Source organism: Punica granatum, chromosome 2, assembly GCF_007655135.1.
Source record: "Punica granatum isolate Tunisia-2019 chromosome 2, ASM765513v2, whole genome shotgun sequence".
In the NCBI taxonomy this organism is placed as follows: domain Eukaryota; kingdom Viridiplantae; phylum Streptophyta; class Magnoliopsida; order Myrtales; family Lythraceae; genus Punica; species Punica granatum.
Genome location: NC_045128.1, coordinates 9,914,651 through 9,930,057, shown reverse-complemented (window position 1 = coordinate 9,930,057; position 15,407 = coordinate 9,914,651). Strand labels below are relative to the sequence as shown.

Sequence of the window (15,407 nt, the reverse complement as noted above, 5' to 3'; positions counted from 1 at the left end):
GAATTGTAGTCGATGCTCAATAAATAAGTAAGCTATCTGGAATTTTTAACCAACTTAAATGGAGAATCAAAAGAGGACAAGAAAATTAAGGAGACGAAACAGCTGAAAAAGCACATCAACAGACCTCATTCCGACGAACACAAGCAACAGGAAAAATGAACTGTTTAAGTCATCCCATCGAAATTAAACATTACTGTGTAGCTTCGGAGACACCAAGAGGCAATCCCTCTGACGATAAAACTATCCATGAAGAGCATAGACATAATGACAAGCATGCTTTATTTGAAACTGAATGTGAATCTCCGGTATCAATATATTAACGACTTTGATTTTTTTAAGTTACCCCTAGTTTGTTCTAGATCTTTACAACATTATAAGCAATTTGCTAGATGAACCTTATAAAGAAAGAGGCTGTCCAGAAAGGCATGAGCATAAATCTGCCAGAACATTACAAGGAAGTCCGTTGTGCTCAAAGTACCGATAAGAAATTGCATTATTTGGGATGGTGTACATAACTGGTGAGACTGATGGATTATGAACATTAAATAGAAGCTTTAAAACAATACATCGACCAAAAAATGGTCTTAGAGCCTCCTCAGAAGCAGTCGAAAAGGAATACTGATGACAATGACATCTTCAAGAAATGATACGTGGGAAGTAGGATTAAAGCATAAACTGAGCAGTTTTGGCACAACCATTTCTCCTCCTAATTAGATTCATACCCACTATTGACGTCCAACTCAAATACATACCATAAGACTAATAAACATAACCAAAACTAAGATTCTTGGACGGCCATTTGTCACTATTAGTTCTGTTACGAACCACTAAAAAAGTAAACAAGATAAAAACTAATCACATTGTGCACTCTCCACTGTATGATTTATCTTCTATTTATGTTGTCGAATTTCTTGGCCTCATAATATTCCCCTTTACTTGGTCATGTGCTATGTGCCCCTTTCTCCTCTTAAATAGAATCCTCCCATCATTAAAACACAACAGTAAACAAATAAGCAACATGTACGGATCACACACTATGCACAACCCATTTCTATTCTCAGTTAGACTCCTAAGCATTATTGACGTGCAATCCAAATGCACACCATTGATATACCATTTAAATACTCTTACCAGAACGGTAAACTTGTTATCATAGCATATTTATGCTGAGATGTAGACCGGACAGATTCAATATGGGCGTTCCATTGAAGTGATTGTTAATGAGAAGAGAGAATTAAGAAGGTCCAAATGCAAGCATAATGTGGACGGTATTTTATATTCACAAACAAATCAGTAGGAAGGAAAAAGTGGGAAGGCAGGAAAAGTGATCAGCAGGAGAACAATATATAGGCATTCAGGCAGGCAACCGAAGTGAGCATTCCATCGAAGAGGTGATGGGCACAGGAAATGAATCCACAGGGAGAACAACTCTCAATTCATAAGCCATATCTGCGTCAAATGTATGAGTCACGTTTGGCTGCAAATGTTGGTCTTAAGCCATATCTGCGGCAGATCTTTCTTATTTTTTGCAAATGTTGATCTTAACTCATGTCTGCGGCAATGCAGATCAAGAAAATGTGAAAACCTCATATGAAGAGTGACGCATTATCCGAGTGCATCTGCGCAATTTGCTTAAATTATGAGATCTGACCTTACTGGTAATGTTTTCTTATTTGATTCTAACTAAATTCGTGTGATTATTTCCTCAATTTTCAAGATGCTGAATAACCATATTCGCCCGTCACAGCTGGTGCCGGAGCAGAAAATAGTGAGAAGTCCGGTGATATTGCTTTTCCTTTCAACCTTTTGTTGTTCCTGCAACTTCAGCTTTACTGGCAGACAATGCATCTACTATTGTATTTTTGAGATCATATATGCTCTTGATCAAATGGTGCGAGTTGCAAGGGGTTTGTCTACCTCTATCTGAAAAATTAAGATTGCTGGATTGCTGGGTTAGTGGTGTGTATATATATATATATATATAATCGGATACTCATAGTTCTAATAGGAGATAAGGGATAAAGAAATAAATTATGGACTCGACAAGTATTGGCAAGTGTTGGATTCCAAATCTTTTAGTTCTACGACAAAGCAAGTGTCACTTTACTATAACTAATTTTTCTAATTTATATATATCTTTTACGCTCAACGCACGTGGTTCTCTACTAGTATTTTAAAATATTTGACAATAATATTATTTTATAGAGATTTTAAAAAAAAAAAGAAAGAAACCACCTGCACTGCGGGTGTAGAGTCTAGTATAACTAATCGACATTTTTGGTGCAACTCCCCTATTCCAAAATTATTCTTCCCCCAATTCCTCCAAAACTGAAAGCCGTTGGATCTAATAAGAAAATTTTGTCAGTTTATAATTCATTCTTTTTTTATTACAAAAGAGGCTCGTAGGCATAGTACTAAATATAAATCCTAATAACTAATAAAGATGTATAGAATTAAAATTAAAATTAAAATTAAAATTAATTAAAATCCACTAAAACCATGAGTTTAAGATATTCGCCAAACACTATTTTTACTTAAAAATAATAAAAAAGCACTTATTCAACCTTTCACCACACTCTCCACAAAGCTTTAATCCTTCTCTCCACAAAGCTTTAATCCTTGAACTTTGTGAATAATAAAAATTACTTGAGGCACGATCCGTTCTGCACACGAAATAATTGATGAAATATTAACATAAAAGAGACATTGAAGATATGTATTTTACTTCTAGATAAAGTTTAATGTCGACTCACCAAACATGAGATTATCGGTCCTCAGCAATTTTTTTTGTTAAAGATCATTTCGATTTTTATAATTTGAGAGAAAATAATAAAAAAGGAAAAGAAAAATGGAGAATGGATCATGAAACTATGTAGATGAGAATAAAAAAAGATTAATTATATAGTTATTCATTTGCAAAAATATATAATCTTCTTTCAATAATTAATATATTAACTAAAAATATTATTTTATATGGTTTATTTGGATTGCGGGTTATGGCGAGTTATAAAGTGGTGGATCATGATAGGTTATAACTCTCCATAACCGACCCCTTCATAATCCGCCATAACTCGTAATCCAAACAAGTTAGTGGGATTTTGGAGATCTCTCCCTCTATAACAGTAAAGGCCAATAAATAGCACGAAATTTTAGTAAAAGTTCAATATAGAGCTTGTGTTTTGGTTTTCTGACCGGTTCGGGAAGTAAAATTGGTTCACCCACTTCCACTTAAGATTTTTACAAGAAAATTTTGAGAATATTCCTAACATCCAAAAGAGAAGCTATGGATTTCAGCTTAGCAAACACCGGTGAAGGTGTATGATTTACAATATGATTTACATCTCTGTCCTAAGCGATAATATAAAGTTGTTTGGCTTAGTTAATCAGGGGAAGGCATTCTAGACCAGCAATGTCATAGCTTTTAATTTTTTATAGAAAAATATCAATTTGGTCCATAATGTTTGAAGCAGGTATCGATTTCAGCCTCAACCTTCCATCACCATCAAGCAGCCCCCGACATAATAGTCCTTGCAGTCCGATCACAGTTAACTAATCGTTGATCACTAATGACTTTAACTAAAGGGAAATAGCCTAAAAATTCACATAGTTTTACTAAATTCCCAAATCTATCAACATTTCAAATTTTGATCTGAAAAATCAAAATATTTCCCTCCATTTCCCCCATTTACCAACCCATTAGTTCGGCTCTAACGGCGCTGATGTGGCCATTAATTCTACATGTGTGGCAGACGAAGCACACGTGGAAAATGGGGCAATTGTCTTCAAGCTAAAACAATCAAATAGTTTGCAAATTTTTCCTAATCTACCAAACCATCAAAAACTTCAAAAAATCACATATTTTGAATTCTCTAATATACCAAAATGTATTAAACACCAAAATAGTCATCAAACTTACAAAGTGAGACAGAGCCATAATATCTATTGGGATCAATCGTTGGTCGGGATCGATTTGTAAGGATCGAAAGGAATTTAACTCACGATAATCTCGACGAAACAATTAAAAGGAGATAAGGGAATGGAAGCTTGCACACTCGTGTACATGGTTTGGGCCAGCATTATGCCAACCGTACGTCCACGAGCAAATGAGACTTTGTCGGTTCTTCTTTTACTATCGGCGATGAAGGCGTGGACTACAGTGTTTTCCCCGAACCCCAATTACATTGTTCTGTCTAGATAATCTTCCTTTAATTCTCACTCCTTATGTAATTTTATACAAGAAGAAAAGAATTAGGGAAAATAAATCCCATACAGTAAAGAAATCAATTGAGCAAGGAAATAAAAAACTAGCCAAATCTGTTGTGATTCTGCTAGATCTCGCTCTAGAAAATTTTGTTGCTTTCTGCAGTCAACTACGCGGGCTATCCCATGACTCTCTCTCCTCTCTCTCATCTCTCTTTCTCCTCCCTCTCTTTCTCTCTTCTCCCTCCCTCTCTCTCAATTCTTTCTCCTTTCACTCGACTCTATCATATATCTCTCAACTCTATCCCATCTCTCTCTTCTCTCATATCTCCCTCTCTCTCGACTCTATCTTAGTCTCTCTCCTCTCTCTCCTCCTTCTCTCTCCCCTCTCTCTCGATCTCTCTCTCTCATGTTCTAGTCTCTCTCCTCTCTCCTCTCGTTTCTCTTCTCCTCTCCCCTCTCTCTCGACTCTCTCCCATCTCTCTCTTCTCTCTTGATTCTCTCCCCTCTCTCTCGACTCTCTCTCATTTCTATCTCCTCTCTCTCCCTCTCTCTCCTCTCTCCTTGCACCTCTCTATTCTCTCTCCTCTCTTCTCTCAGACTTTCTCTCAACTCTCTCTCTCTCTCTCTCTCTCTTCTTTATCTCTTTCTCCTCTCTCTCTAGTCTCTCCTCTCTCATCTCTCTCCTCTCTCTCTTCTCTCTCCTCTCTCTCTTCTCTCTCCTTTCTTCGAGAGAGATGAGGGAAAGGAGAGAGAAGAGAGAATCGCAAGAGAAGAGAGAGTCGAGAGAGAGTGGTGAGAGATGAGAGAGAGCCAAGAGAGATAAGAGAGAAAGGAGAGAGATATGAGAGACGAGAGAGAGAGATGATAGAGAGAGGAGAAGGAGTAGGGAGAAAGATGAGAGAGGAGAGAGAGTCGAGCGAGGAGACAAAGAAAGAGAGGAGAGAGAGGAAGAGAGAGTGAGATAGAGTCGAGAGATGGGATAGAGTCAAGAGAGGGGGAAAGAGTTGAGAGAAGTGAGAGAGATGAGAGAGATGAGAGAGAGGAGAGAGGGAAAGAAAGGAGAGAAAGTGAGATAGAGTAGAGAGAGAAGAGAGATGGGATAGAGTCGAGAGAGAGGAGGAGAGGAGAGAGAGATGAGAGAGGGGATAGAGAGTCGTGGGACTACATAAAGCAACAAAAATTTCATGGAGCGAAATCTAGTAGAATCACAACAAATTTGACTAGTTTTTTATTTCCTTACTCAATTGATTTCTTTTATGTATGGGATTTATTTTCCTTGATTTATTTTCTTCTTGTATAAGATTACATAAGGGATGAGAGTGACTTTCTCTTCTTTCTCCTTTCTTCGAGAGAGATGAGGGAAAGGAGAGACAAGAGAGAATCGCAGGAGAAGAGAGAGTTGAGAGAGAGCCAAGAGAGATAAGAGAGAGAGGAGAGAGATATGAGAGACGAGAGAGAGATGATAGAGAGAGGAGAAAGAGTCGGGAGAAAGATGAGAGAGGAGAGAGAGTGGACCGAGGAGACAGAGAAAGAGAGGAGAGAGAGGAAGAGAGAGTGAGATAGAGTCGGGAGATGGGATAGAGTCAAGAGAGAGGGGGAAAGAGTTGAGAGAAGTGAGAGAGAGGAGAGAGATGAGAGAGAGGAGAGAGGGAAAGAGAGGAGAGAGAGTGAGATAGAGTAGAGAGAGAGAAGAGAGATAGGATAGAGTCGAGAGAGAGGAGGAGATGAGAGAGAGATGAGAGAGAGGAGAGAGAGTCGTGGGACTACATAAAGCAGCAAAAATTTCATAGAGCGAGATCTAGTAGAATCACAATAAATTTGGCTAGTTTTTTATTTCCTTACTCAATTGATTTCTTTCATGTATGGGATTTATTTTCCTTGATTTATTTTCTTATTGTATAAGATTACATAAGGAATGAGAGTTGTTAAGGAAAGATTATCTAGAGAGAACAATGTAATTAGGGTTCGGGAAAAATACACAGTACTCCACGTTTCTCATCCATTATCTCCTTTTAATTGTTTAGTCGAGATTATCGTGAGTTAAATTCCTTTCGATCCTTAAAAATCGATCACAACCAACGATCGATTGCAATAGATATTATGGCTCTGTTTTACTTTGTAAGTTTGATGACTATTTTGGCGTTTAATACATTTTGGCATATTAGAGAATGCAAAATATGTCTTTTTAAGTTTTTGATATTTTGGTATATGAGGAAAAATTGCCCTGTTTTCCACGCGTGCTCCGTCTGTCACATACGCAGAATTAACAGCCACATCAGCGTCGTTAGAGCCAAAACTAACGACTTGGTAAACTGGGGAAAAGGAGAGAAACGTTTTGATTTTTCAAACCAAAATTTAAAAATTGATAGATTGGGGAATTTAGTAAAACTGTGTGAATTTTTAGGCTATTTCCCCTTAACTAAATACTAAAAATTAAAAGAATTAAAAAAATGTCAAAACCAAGAAACCCCATATGCCTCCGAGGACCTCCCCAGTGGGGTAGGTGGTCGGGAGGGGTCGCCAATCATACCCCCCTCGCCCCCATATCCTCGGCCACCTCCCCCATCATAGAGGTAGATCCCTGGAGACATCGCAACCTCCGCTGGAAGCATATAGGGCCTCCGGCAACCTGACTGAGAGGAGGTGGAGGCGGCAAATATTCCCCCAACCCCCTCTAGTTTTGGCCCTCTTTTTATTTTTGTATTTAGCTAACGTTGTTAGTGGCCAGTTAGGACTACATTGATATACGGAAATGTGATATCGGGGGATGTTTGATGACAATGAATGATGATTTCTTTTACAGTTTCGATAAGCAATGCTTCGACTTTTGGTGGAAAGAGAGTCCCTGAAAGGCCCTCAAACTATTGATATTTTTTATTTTTGCCCTTATTATCTTTTGTCAATTTCTTGCTGAGATATTAATTTGAGTTGAGTCAGAGTGCATATTGATTAATTAATGTTTATAATGAAAAACATCAAAACTATTGTCCCTTTCTTGACCAGATGGACGAGTGAATTTTCATTAGAGCTGGTCCTTTTCTAGACCAGATGGACAAGTGGAGACCTTTTGTCTACGTGCCCGGTTGTTCTTGTTCAGCAAGCGTAAATATTAAAATGTTACTATTTAATAACATGAAGGAGAGAGTAGGGGAAAACGTGTGGGTGATTCGTGGAAATTGTGATGTATATAAACTGATAGGTCTGATGTTCAAATCTCAGTGACTTTACTTCCAAATATGCGAGGGAGATGGTTAAGGATTTCCAAACTATCACACGATTGATGCAAATTTGAAGAATAATATATTCATGGTGGAGTTCTCGAGATCAAGGAACTTGGTTTGTCGATCCGAGTATGGTCGAGGTGGAGATGTAAACATACATGTGTAAATTAACGTAAGGCAATCCATTTAATACTAAAATACACACAATAGTTCTCCTCAGATGGGAGTACTTATTTTACAAAAGAGAAAGGACAAAAGCTTGTAACATTATAACAATTTATCATGTGCACTCATCTAATTCGATAAAACTCATCTTGGGACTCTGGTCCATCATGGCTTACTCTCCATTTACCGATGAGAACTTTAATCATCATGCATGTTATAGAGTACACTTATTCAAAGAGCATTGACATCCACAAAAGATCATAAGATTTCAACTGTGTCGAATCAAATTCTCATTCTGTAAAAGCATAATTCTCGTACCTCAACCGACAGTCCCGAAGTTGAATCTGCGCTCCGACTTTCGAACCACAGAAACCTATTAACAACTTTACAGCATCCATTATGCAATGCCTGCAACCGAATTCTGAAAGGTATCCATCACATGCTCCGTGCCCGTATGCAGCAGCCGTATGATATCGGGATACGGGGGGAATAATTAAAACCATTGGTCGATGTGTGCTGTTGTAAATCATCAAGCAAACGGCCCACGGCCATGTCGTAATCTGACCAGACTCCAGTTTTTTTGTCATTGCAAATCCTTGACACTATATTGGTATCAGGATCATCGGGTCTACCCGAGTTGCATTTGGCAACTTTGAAGCAAATACAGAATAAAGTAATAGTGATAACAAATGCAATTTTCTGAAGCATGGCCAATCCTTTCATCTGGACACCTTTCTCTCCAAACTCTATGCCGGAGCAATTTTTCTATACTATGGATATAAGAATATATAGACATGGTTTGCATTGATTTTTCCGTCTTTTATGCTTAATTTATATATGTATAGCATATATTTATGTGTGTTTTGCTCTAGGGATCATCTATCTACTAAGGCATGAATGCTATATATTTTGTCACATTTGAGCGATATTTTTTGTAAGTTTATGCTTAGTTTTTCAATCTTGTAATAAACTGTATTGAGGGTACTTTAAAAAATTTTAGTAAATTGATGTAACCAATCCATGGATGGTTGTGTAAAAGGATATTTCTCACATTTCAACTTGTACTCGTAAAACTGAATTTCAAATTTAACTAACTACAAAATTCAGATAACACATAATAATTTGCAACATCTGCTGCTATATTTACTTATTATGGATTGAATAAGTTAACCAGTTAGAATGAATTTTCTGGACAATCTTCATATTAATATATAGCGGGCTCCGCTTTTTTCTTTCTTTCTTTTGTTTTTTTCCCCTTTTTGATTCCTATGCAATTATACTCTTAGTTGTTGAACTTTGTGAAAATTAAAAAATTACTAAAGGCACGATATGGGCTATGCATGTAATAATTGAAATAACTACATACATTATACATTGAAAATATATATTTGACCCTATATGATGTTTATTGTCGACCCATCAAACTTGAGATTATCATTCCATAGCTATTTCTTTTTATTAAAGTTAATTTCAATATATATTATTTGAAAAGAAAAGAATAAATAAAGGAAAAGGAAGATAACGACTATAGACGAGGACAGAGATAAGGAGAGAGGAGAGAGTGGGAGAGCAGAGGAGAGAAGATAGGGTTAACATTCATTCAACGATCAATAATAGGGTGTTTCTAGCATGAGTCGAAGTCATGGTAACTCGCGGTCGTATTTTCAGTTCAAATGTTTAATACTTTAATTCAAGTATTTAGTACTTTTAGTATTCATAATTAGTATAAGTGTTTATTACTTTTACTCTTAATTTAAGTGTTTAGTATTTTAATTCAAATGTCGAGTATTTGGTATAATTTATCATAAATAGTAAAAGTACTAAGCGCTTGAACTGATGTATCAAATGTGTCATCGTGATTCGAAGTCATGTTAAAATTCCTCTTCAATAGTAATATTAATTAAAAATATTGTTCCCAAGGTTAAATAAAATATAAGGGTTTAAGGGTTTTTTGAGAAAACAAAAAGCTCTCCCTTTATATATATATATATATATATATATATATTACTCGAAAATCCATGAATGTTCATTAGTTATAAAAAAAAAGGATATAAGTTCAATAGGGTACAATATAGAGACAGAAAAACAGATGGCACCATCTTTAGTAGAATAAAAGAGGAAAAAATAAAAGAGTTTCAGAATAGTTACTTTGCTCAATAGAGCTTGTGTTTGGTTTTCTGACCGGTTCGGGAAATAAAATTTATTCAACCAATTCCAACAAATATTTTTTAAAGAAAAATTTTGAGAATGTTCCTGACATCCAAAAAAAGAAGGTCGATTTCAGCATAGTAGACATCGGTGAATGTATCTCACTTAAAATCTGAGTTTGTCATTTTCAAACAGTCTTCTTCCCTTAAATGTAATAATTAGCTGGATGGATGGATGGATGGATGGATGGATGGATACGGGAAACGAAAGCTAGTTCGTATTAAGACCCTCATGGAGCCACACATTGTTCGTGCAACATAACGCTGATCCATTCATGCCTCCTTTAGCCAATCCATTTGTGCACCACTCCTTGGCTCCTCGTGTGCACCTTCAAAATCAGAGACAAATTTCGAACACTTTCCCCTTAAATTCCAATCTCTCGTGCCGACCTTGCTTTTTCGAAATTTACTGAATTTTTCTTAATTTTTCTCAATTTTTGTTCGACTTTTTTTTTAATCCATTTTACATTGTTTTTAAATTTTTCTATTGTAGCATTTTAAATCGTTTGCCACGTTAGCAAACGTTAACAAAAGTTGAGGGACATATAGTAGATTTTGGTCTTAAATGATAATTTGTGCATTTCCGTATATGTTAAAAAAATAAAGTTCATGTAACCACCAAAATAAAAAATAATAATAATAATAATAACAAAATTCATATTAGATTTAAGAAACAAAGTTTTCATTTTTTTGTTCAATTAACCCCTTATTTATGATATCCACATAGAACGCAATTTATATATTTCCTGCTCGTTATCGTGAAGAGAGGAAATAACAATATTCGAGTTTGGGTAACTCTACAGCCAGGACTGACCAAGGACCGGCACCATCGCCGTTCGAAAGGACCATACTGCACCTTCTACTGCAAGTTTTGGGTTTTCTGAGATGGATGACATCTTCGATGATTCAGATAAGTGCTCGTACAAATCAAATCTCTCGTTCACATTGCAACTGTTGCTGAATCAGTTGAAAGTTGAAACTACTCTAGTAGTCGGTTCAGTTTCACAAAAAATGGCAAATGAACCATTCCTTCAATGGTTGGTTGAAAGTCGTAGCGGGAAGGAGATTCGATTCCTTCTGGGAATGGAAGGACTATGGGGGAAGTAGTTTCGGAAACCAAAGAAGCATATAAATAGAACAGAGAAATTGTCCAGAGGAAAACAAATGCCAGTTTAAACCCAAAAAGCTTCATTCAATGCCTTATTACACTGAGAGAATATAATCCCATCTCGAGACAGCTCGAGCGTTCTATGAAAGCAGAAAACCATGAAATTCAATGGCAGAAGAGAAGACTTCACAATTGCAGTGATGACTCGCGAAATCACAGGGGACCCGGGAATGTTCCATTCTCCCTCTGCTCATTCCACTTCTCAACCTACACAGCTCGAAGCGACATGATATGCTCATGTTAGAATTTTGGACATCAGCAACTCGCGTTAAACGCGTGAATAGCAGGTTTCTAGGCTTCAGAGATGACAAGTGCATAACACTGACATATTTTCCCTCCAATTTGTCCTAAAAAGTCAGGCAAGGAAGATTTTGTCTTTGCAGCCAGTTCCATTTCAATCCATTTTGCAAAACATTAGAGCAGTAAAGCTTTTTATCGTCAAACGAAGATGACTTTCATTAAGAAAAGAAAAAAGAATGCGAGTAAGCCCCTAGGCAATAAAACCATCTCTGACAATGGTTCACTTATATGGATTTAGCAAGCATCCCAGATGAATCGTCCATAAGAGGTGCTATACCGCAAAGACAGAAGACAAAAGAATACATTATAAATGACCAGTTAACAAGAACATCTAGCAATTTCTCATGATTCATAAGAACATTTCTGTTAATCCGAGTTTACCAACACAGAGATGGAGAAAAGGTATGCTGAAGACAAGGACCAGCCTCAAAATTTGCAAAATTTCACCTTGCTAGCTAAACCACATATACCAGTCTATCAGTCAATTGAATTTTGAACTTATCTCCCATATAATGTGTGTGAAGAGAAGACAGACAGCAGCCAAAATGCTCATTCATAACATTAGAATTAAGCAAATTTCTAATGCTTACTAAAGTAGACTAAGCAGTACTCACCCATTCTCCAGGGCACAATGAACGGTAGTACCGGGCGAACTTCTCACATTCACCCGACTCTTCACCCTTTGCAGTCAAGCACCTGCATGCACCATATGTTTCAGTGCTGAACACATGATAAATGAAGCAACTCAAATGAAAGACAAAACTCTTGAGAGTACCTGTGAAACTCGATGTAGCGGGTGAAACAGTGTCTGGTCTGATTTGTTGTAGGGAATCGGAAATCGGCGGGTGCAGTTTTCAGATCAATCTGATTGTTGAAAGATAAATTATGGTCAAGCTCTAATTGGTGCAATCCAATACTACAAAAATCACTTGCTCATAAATCATATCTACAAAATATAAATTTGCATTTCCTTTCTTCATAAAGGGACAAATCATCAAGGAAAATAGATATAAAACACAGGCTACACGTGAGCAACATATTCCGTCTCTGTATGTCCATCTTTTGAGCAGAATATACCTCCGAATGCTCTCGTGATCAAAATATAACATATGATGTGATTGTGACGGCTAATCAGCTATGCGACTTAACATGCAGCATGTAACACAAGTTAGGAGACCAAGGAAATCTGATTCAGCGACAAGTTGCTTCCTGGTCCTCTCTATGTACGTGGTATGAAAAGTCAAAAATCATAGGTAATCTATAAATATGTTCTCCAATTTCATTCTTATCCTTAGAAAATCAAGCGCTCTATATCTTCAACGAACCTGTTGATCCATTCGAACAACAATTCATCCATCAGTTCCCCCGTTCCAGCAGTTGTTTCCTATTCATCGTAAATTTTTGAATCGTACTCCGCCCTTTCAAGAGGGCAATACAGAATCTTCACCCGTATAGCATCTGCCATCAGCCTCATATAATACCAAATTGAAATCTTTTATAATGGTCTCTTATCTCCATAAGCTGACTAAAACTATTAACAAGATTCACGGCATTTTCACTCTAAAGTGAACACGTTCAAATCATTAATGCCCCAATAAAGTTAACAAAGCCAATTGAACATAAATGTTGCAGAACAGAGAGCTCGTTTCGGAATCGAACAAACGGCTCATGCTTGTAATTAGCCATCAAGAAACTCGAATCCATCTAAAAGGGCTCAATTAAAAAAAAAATCTCTTTTTCTTTAATTTTTACGAACCCAATTGAAATCCACTTGATCTGATTAAGCTCTCGGAATCCCTTTGCCCAGTTGAAATCCAAGCAATGCTCTCCTTCGTTTCGATTTCATGAATCAATCAAGCGCCGCCAAAGGGCGGAAATTTGAAGCATCAAGTTGTTTGATGGGAGAGTGGACACAGGAAAGGAAAAAAAAAGTTGTTCTATGGGAGATGGATTAGGAAATGGAGGCAAAGAATGTAAGCACCGAGAGAGATTATTACCTCGTCGGCCATGGCTGATCTGATCAAAGAGGGCTGAAGCCGGAGAGTCTGCGGAAGCGTAAGAGGGATTACTGAGCTACGACGTCTGGAGCTTTGCCTTCCTACACGGAACACACACTCTCTCTCTCTAAAACTCTCTTTCCCTCTCTTAATAGTTGACAAATAACGAGGTTGTGCCACGTGCAAGACTCACTGTGGAAGAGTGAATTGGGCCCATAATAAAGGAAATGGGCCGAGACCAAGGTGGGCAATTCAGGTGGGTCTGCGTCCGTAACAGGCATACGTTACGTGAGACGAGACTATCCGTGAAAGGTTCGAACTCAAATCAAAGATGTTCGAATTTGTCTTGATCTTATCAAGCTCAAGCTGAGCACGCCAGAGCTCAACAAATGTTCTACTCAGAAAGCTAGCGAGTCTAATTGAGCTTTTGTGATATAGTTTGTTGTATGATTTATAAGTTTATAATTATTGATTTGTTTCAAGCTCAAACGTGCGAGCTCAAACTCATCTGAGCTCATACAAGCTCGAGATAGAGCATAGTGGAACCAGAGCTGTTTTGCATCACTAGATCGAGCCTCGTCGAGCTCGAGCTTAAGCCTTCAATTAGTGTAACAAGCTTGAACTTGGATATTCAGGCTCAACCCAGCTCGAGCTCGTGCTAGTGAACAAATGATGGACGTGAGATTGAGCCTATTAATAGGCTCATCTCGGTTGGTTTACACTTCTAACATCTATTCTGTTTCAATAAGGTCTCGATTTCACATCTAACTAGTGAATAGAGAAATTAACAATCGGGAGAATTTAGTTCTTTAGGGGATTGACCTCTCGAACTTGCATTAAATGAATGTATTGGATTTTCGAATATCAAAAACTTGCATTAAATGAATGTATTGAATTTTCGAATATCAAGGAGTTATATTGGAAAAACAAAACAAAACAAAACGGCCGGAGAAAGGAGAGTGGACATCAGGGAAAGATAAGTCAAAGGGCAAGCAGCTGACAGCCCACTTCAAAGATCTGGTTCGATTATCCGATGCAGGTACACCAGTGTTAAGATTTTTGTAGCAGTAACATATACTCGTCGAATGATCGGTCCCGGCTCACTAAGCTCTAGTATAAGTTCGACTTTGACATGTTATTCACCTCGAAATCGACCAAGAACAAGAAGACTTTTATACTCTCTTTTTTTTTTTTGGAATTTAATCAAGTGAGGCCCTTGTAAGAGATCGAGCTCCTATCAGCTGTGATTCTCCTTAATTAGATTTTTCTCTCACAGAGAAGTCTTTTCACCCTTGCTGAAGAGGTAACTAATTCATTCAATGAAATAAGGGCAGTGTGCAAAAATTACTGGCCGTAGCTCTGCCCCAGTATGTCATTGGAGTTCGAAACGAACCTTTTCAGTCGGTTAGAAACGGTATGGCGAGTAACTTGGCTAGTAGTGGTACATCGTGTGTATCGGGAAAGGGAACTGATGCACAAATATATCATGGTTGAGATCATTCGCGGATTCATATTCTCGACCCCCTTGATCTGGTAGAAGTTCTTGGTTTGTTCATTAGCAATTGCAATGAGACATCTCCTACCCGGACATCATATTCTTCTCTTGATTTATTTAGGCTTCGAAGTACGTCGCGTTGTAAAAGATCATAGTTCAAAAGAAATTCTTCATTATGCTCTATATCATGATAGGGAATAAGCAAAACTAAAGGATGACTACTCAGTATTAAGAAGGAAATACAGCTATTATGGCTCGAACTTCTCTTTACATCCCTTTTTAAAATATTTGCATATATGAAAGTTCTATACTTAGTTACTTCTAAATTTATTTATATATATATATCGTATGTATACCTATGAGATGTGTTTGTAACTTTGTACTATATAGATATACAAATTCTAATGTTTGTTTTATCTAGATTAGAGATTAATTCAAATCTATTGAAAAACTCCACCAGTAAATTCAGTATAAAATTTATTAGATGAAAAAATTGGAACATTTTAAAAAAATAAAACTCAATTTCTTTCAAATAAATAAATATAAAATTCATTTGGATCCATAAATTTGGCATACTTAATTGGGAAAAATATATCGATTTAAAGGAAATTGACTATTATTTTTTTATTTTTTTCTTATAAATTTTTTTTT

General features: G+C 36.9%; 1 protein-coding gene across 1 annotated transcript; it reads right to left on the bottom strand.

The window, feature by feature from the left end:
• Positions 1–10,903: 10,903 nt before the first annotated feature.
• Positions 10,904–13,425, bottom strand: LOC116194109 (cytochrome c oxidase subunit 6b-2). Its single transcript, XM_031522831.1, has 4 exons — positions 13,262–13,425; positions 12,040–12,128; positions 11,879–11,960; positions 10,904–11,171 (listed from the first exon to the last, which is right to left on the bottom strand). Exons 1-4 carry the CDS (start codon positions 13,271–13,273, stop codon positions 11,118–11,120), a joined length of 237 nt encoding a protein of 78 aa, XP_031378691.1. The 5' UTR covers positions 13,274–13,425; the 3' UTR covers positions 10,904–11,117.
• Between the last annotated feature and the right edge of the window lie 1,982 nt (positions 13,426–15,407).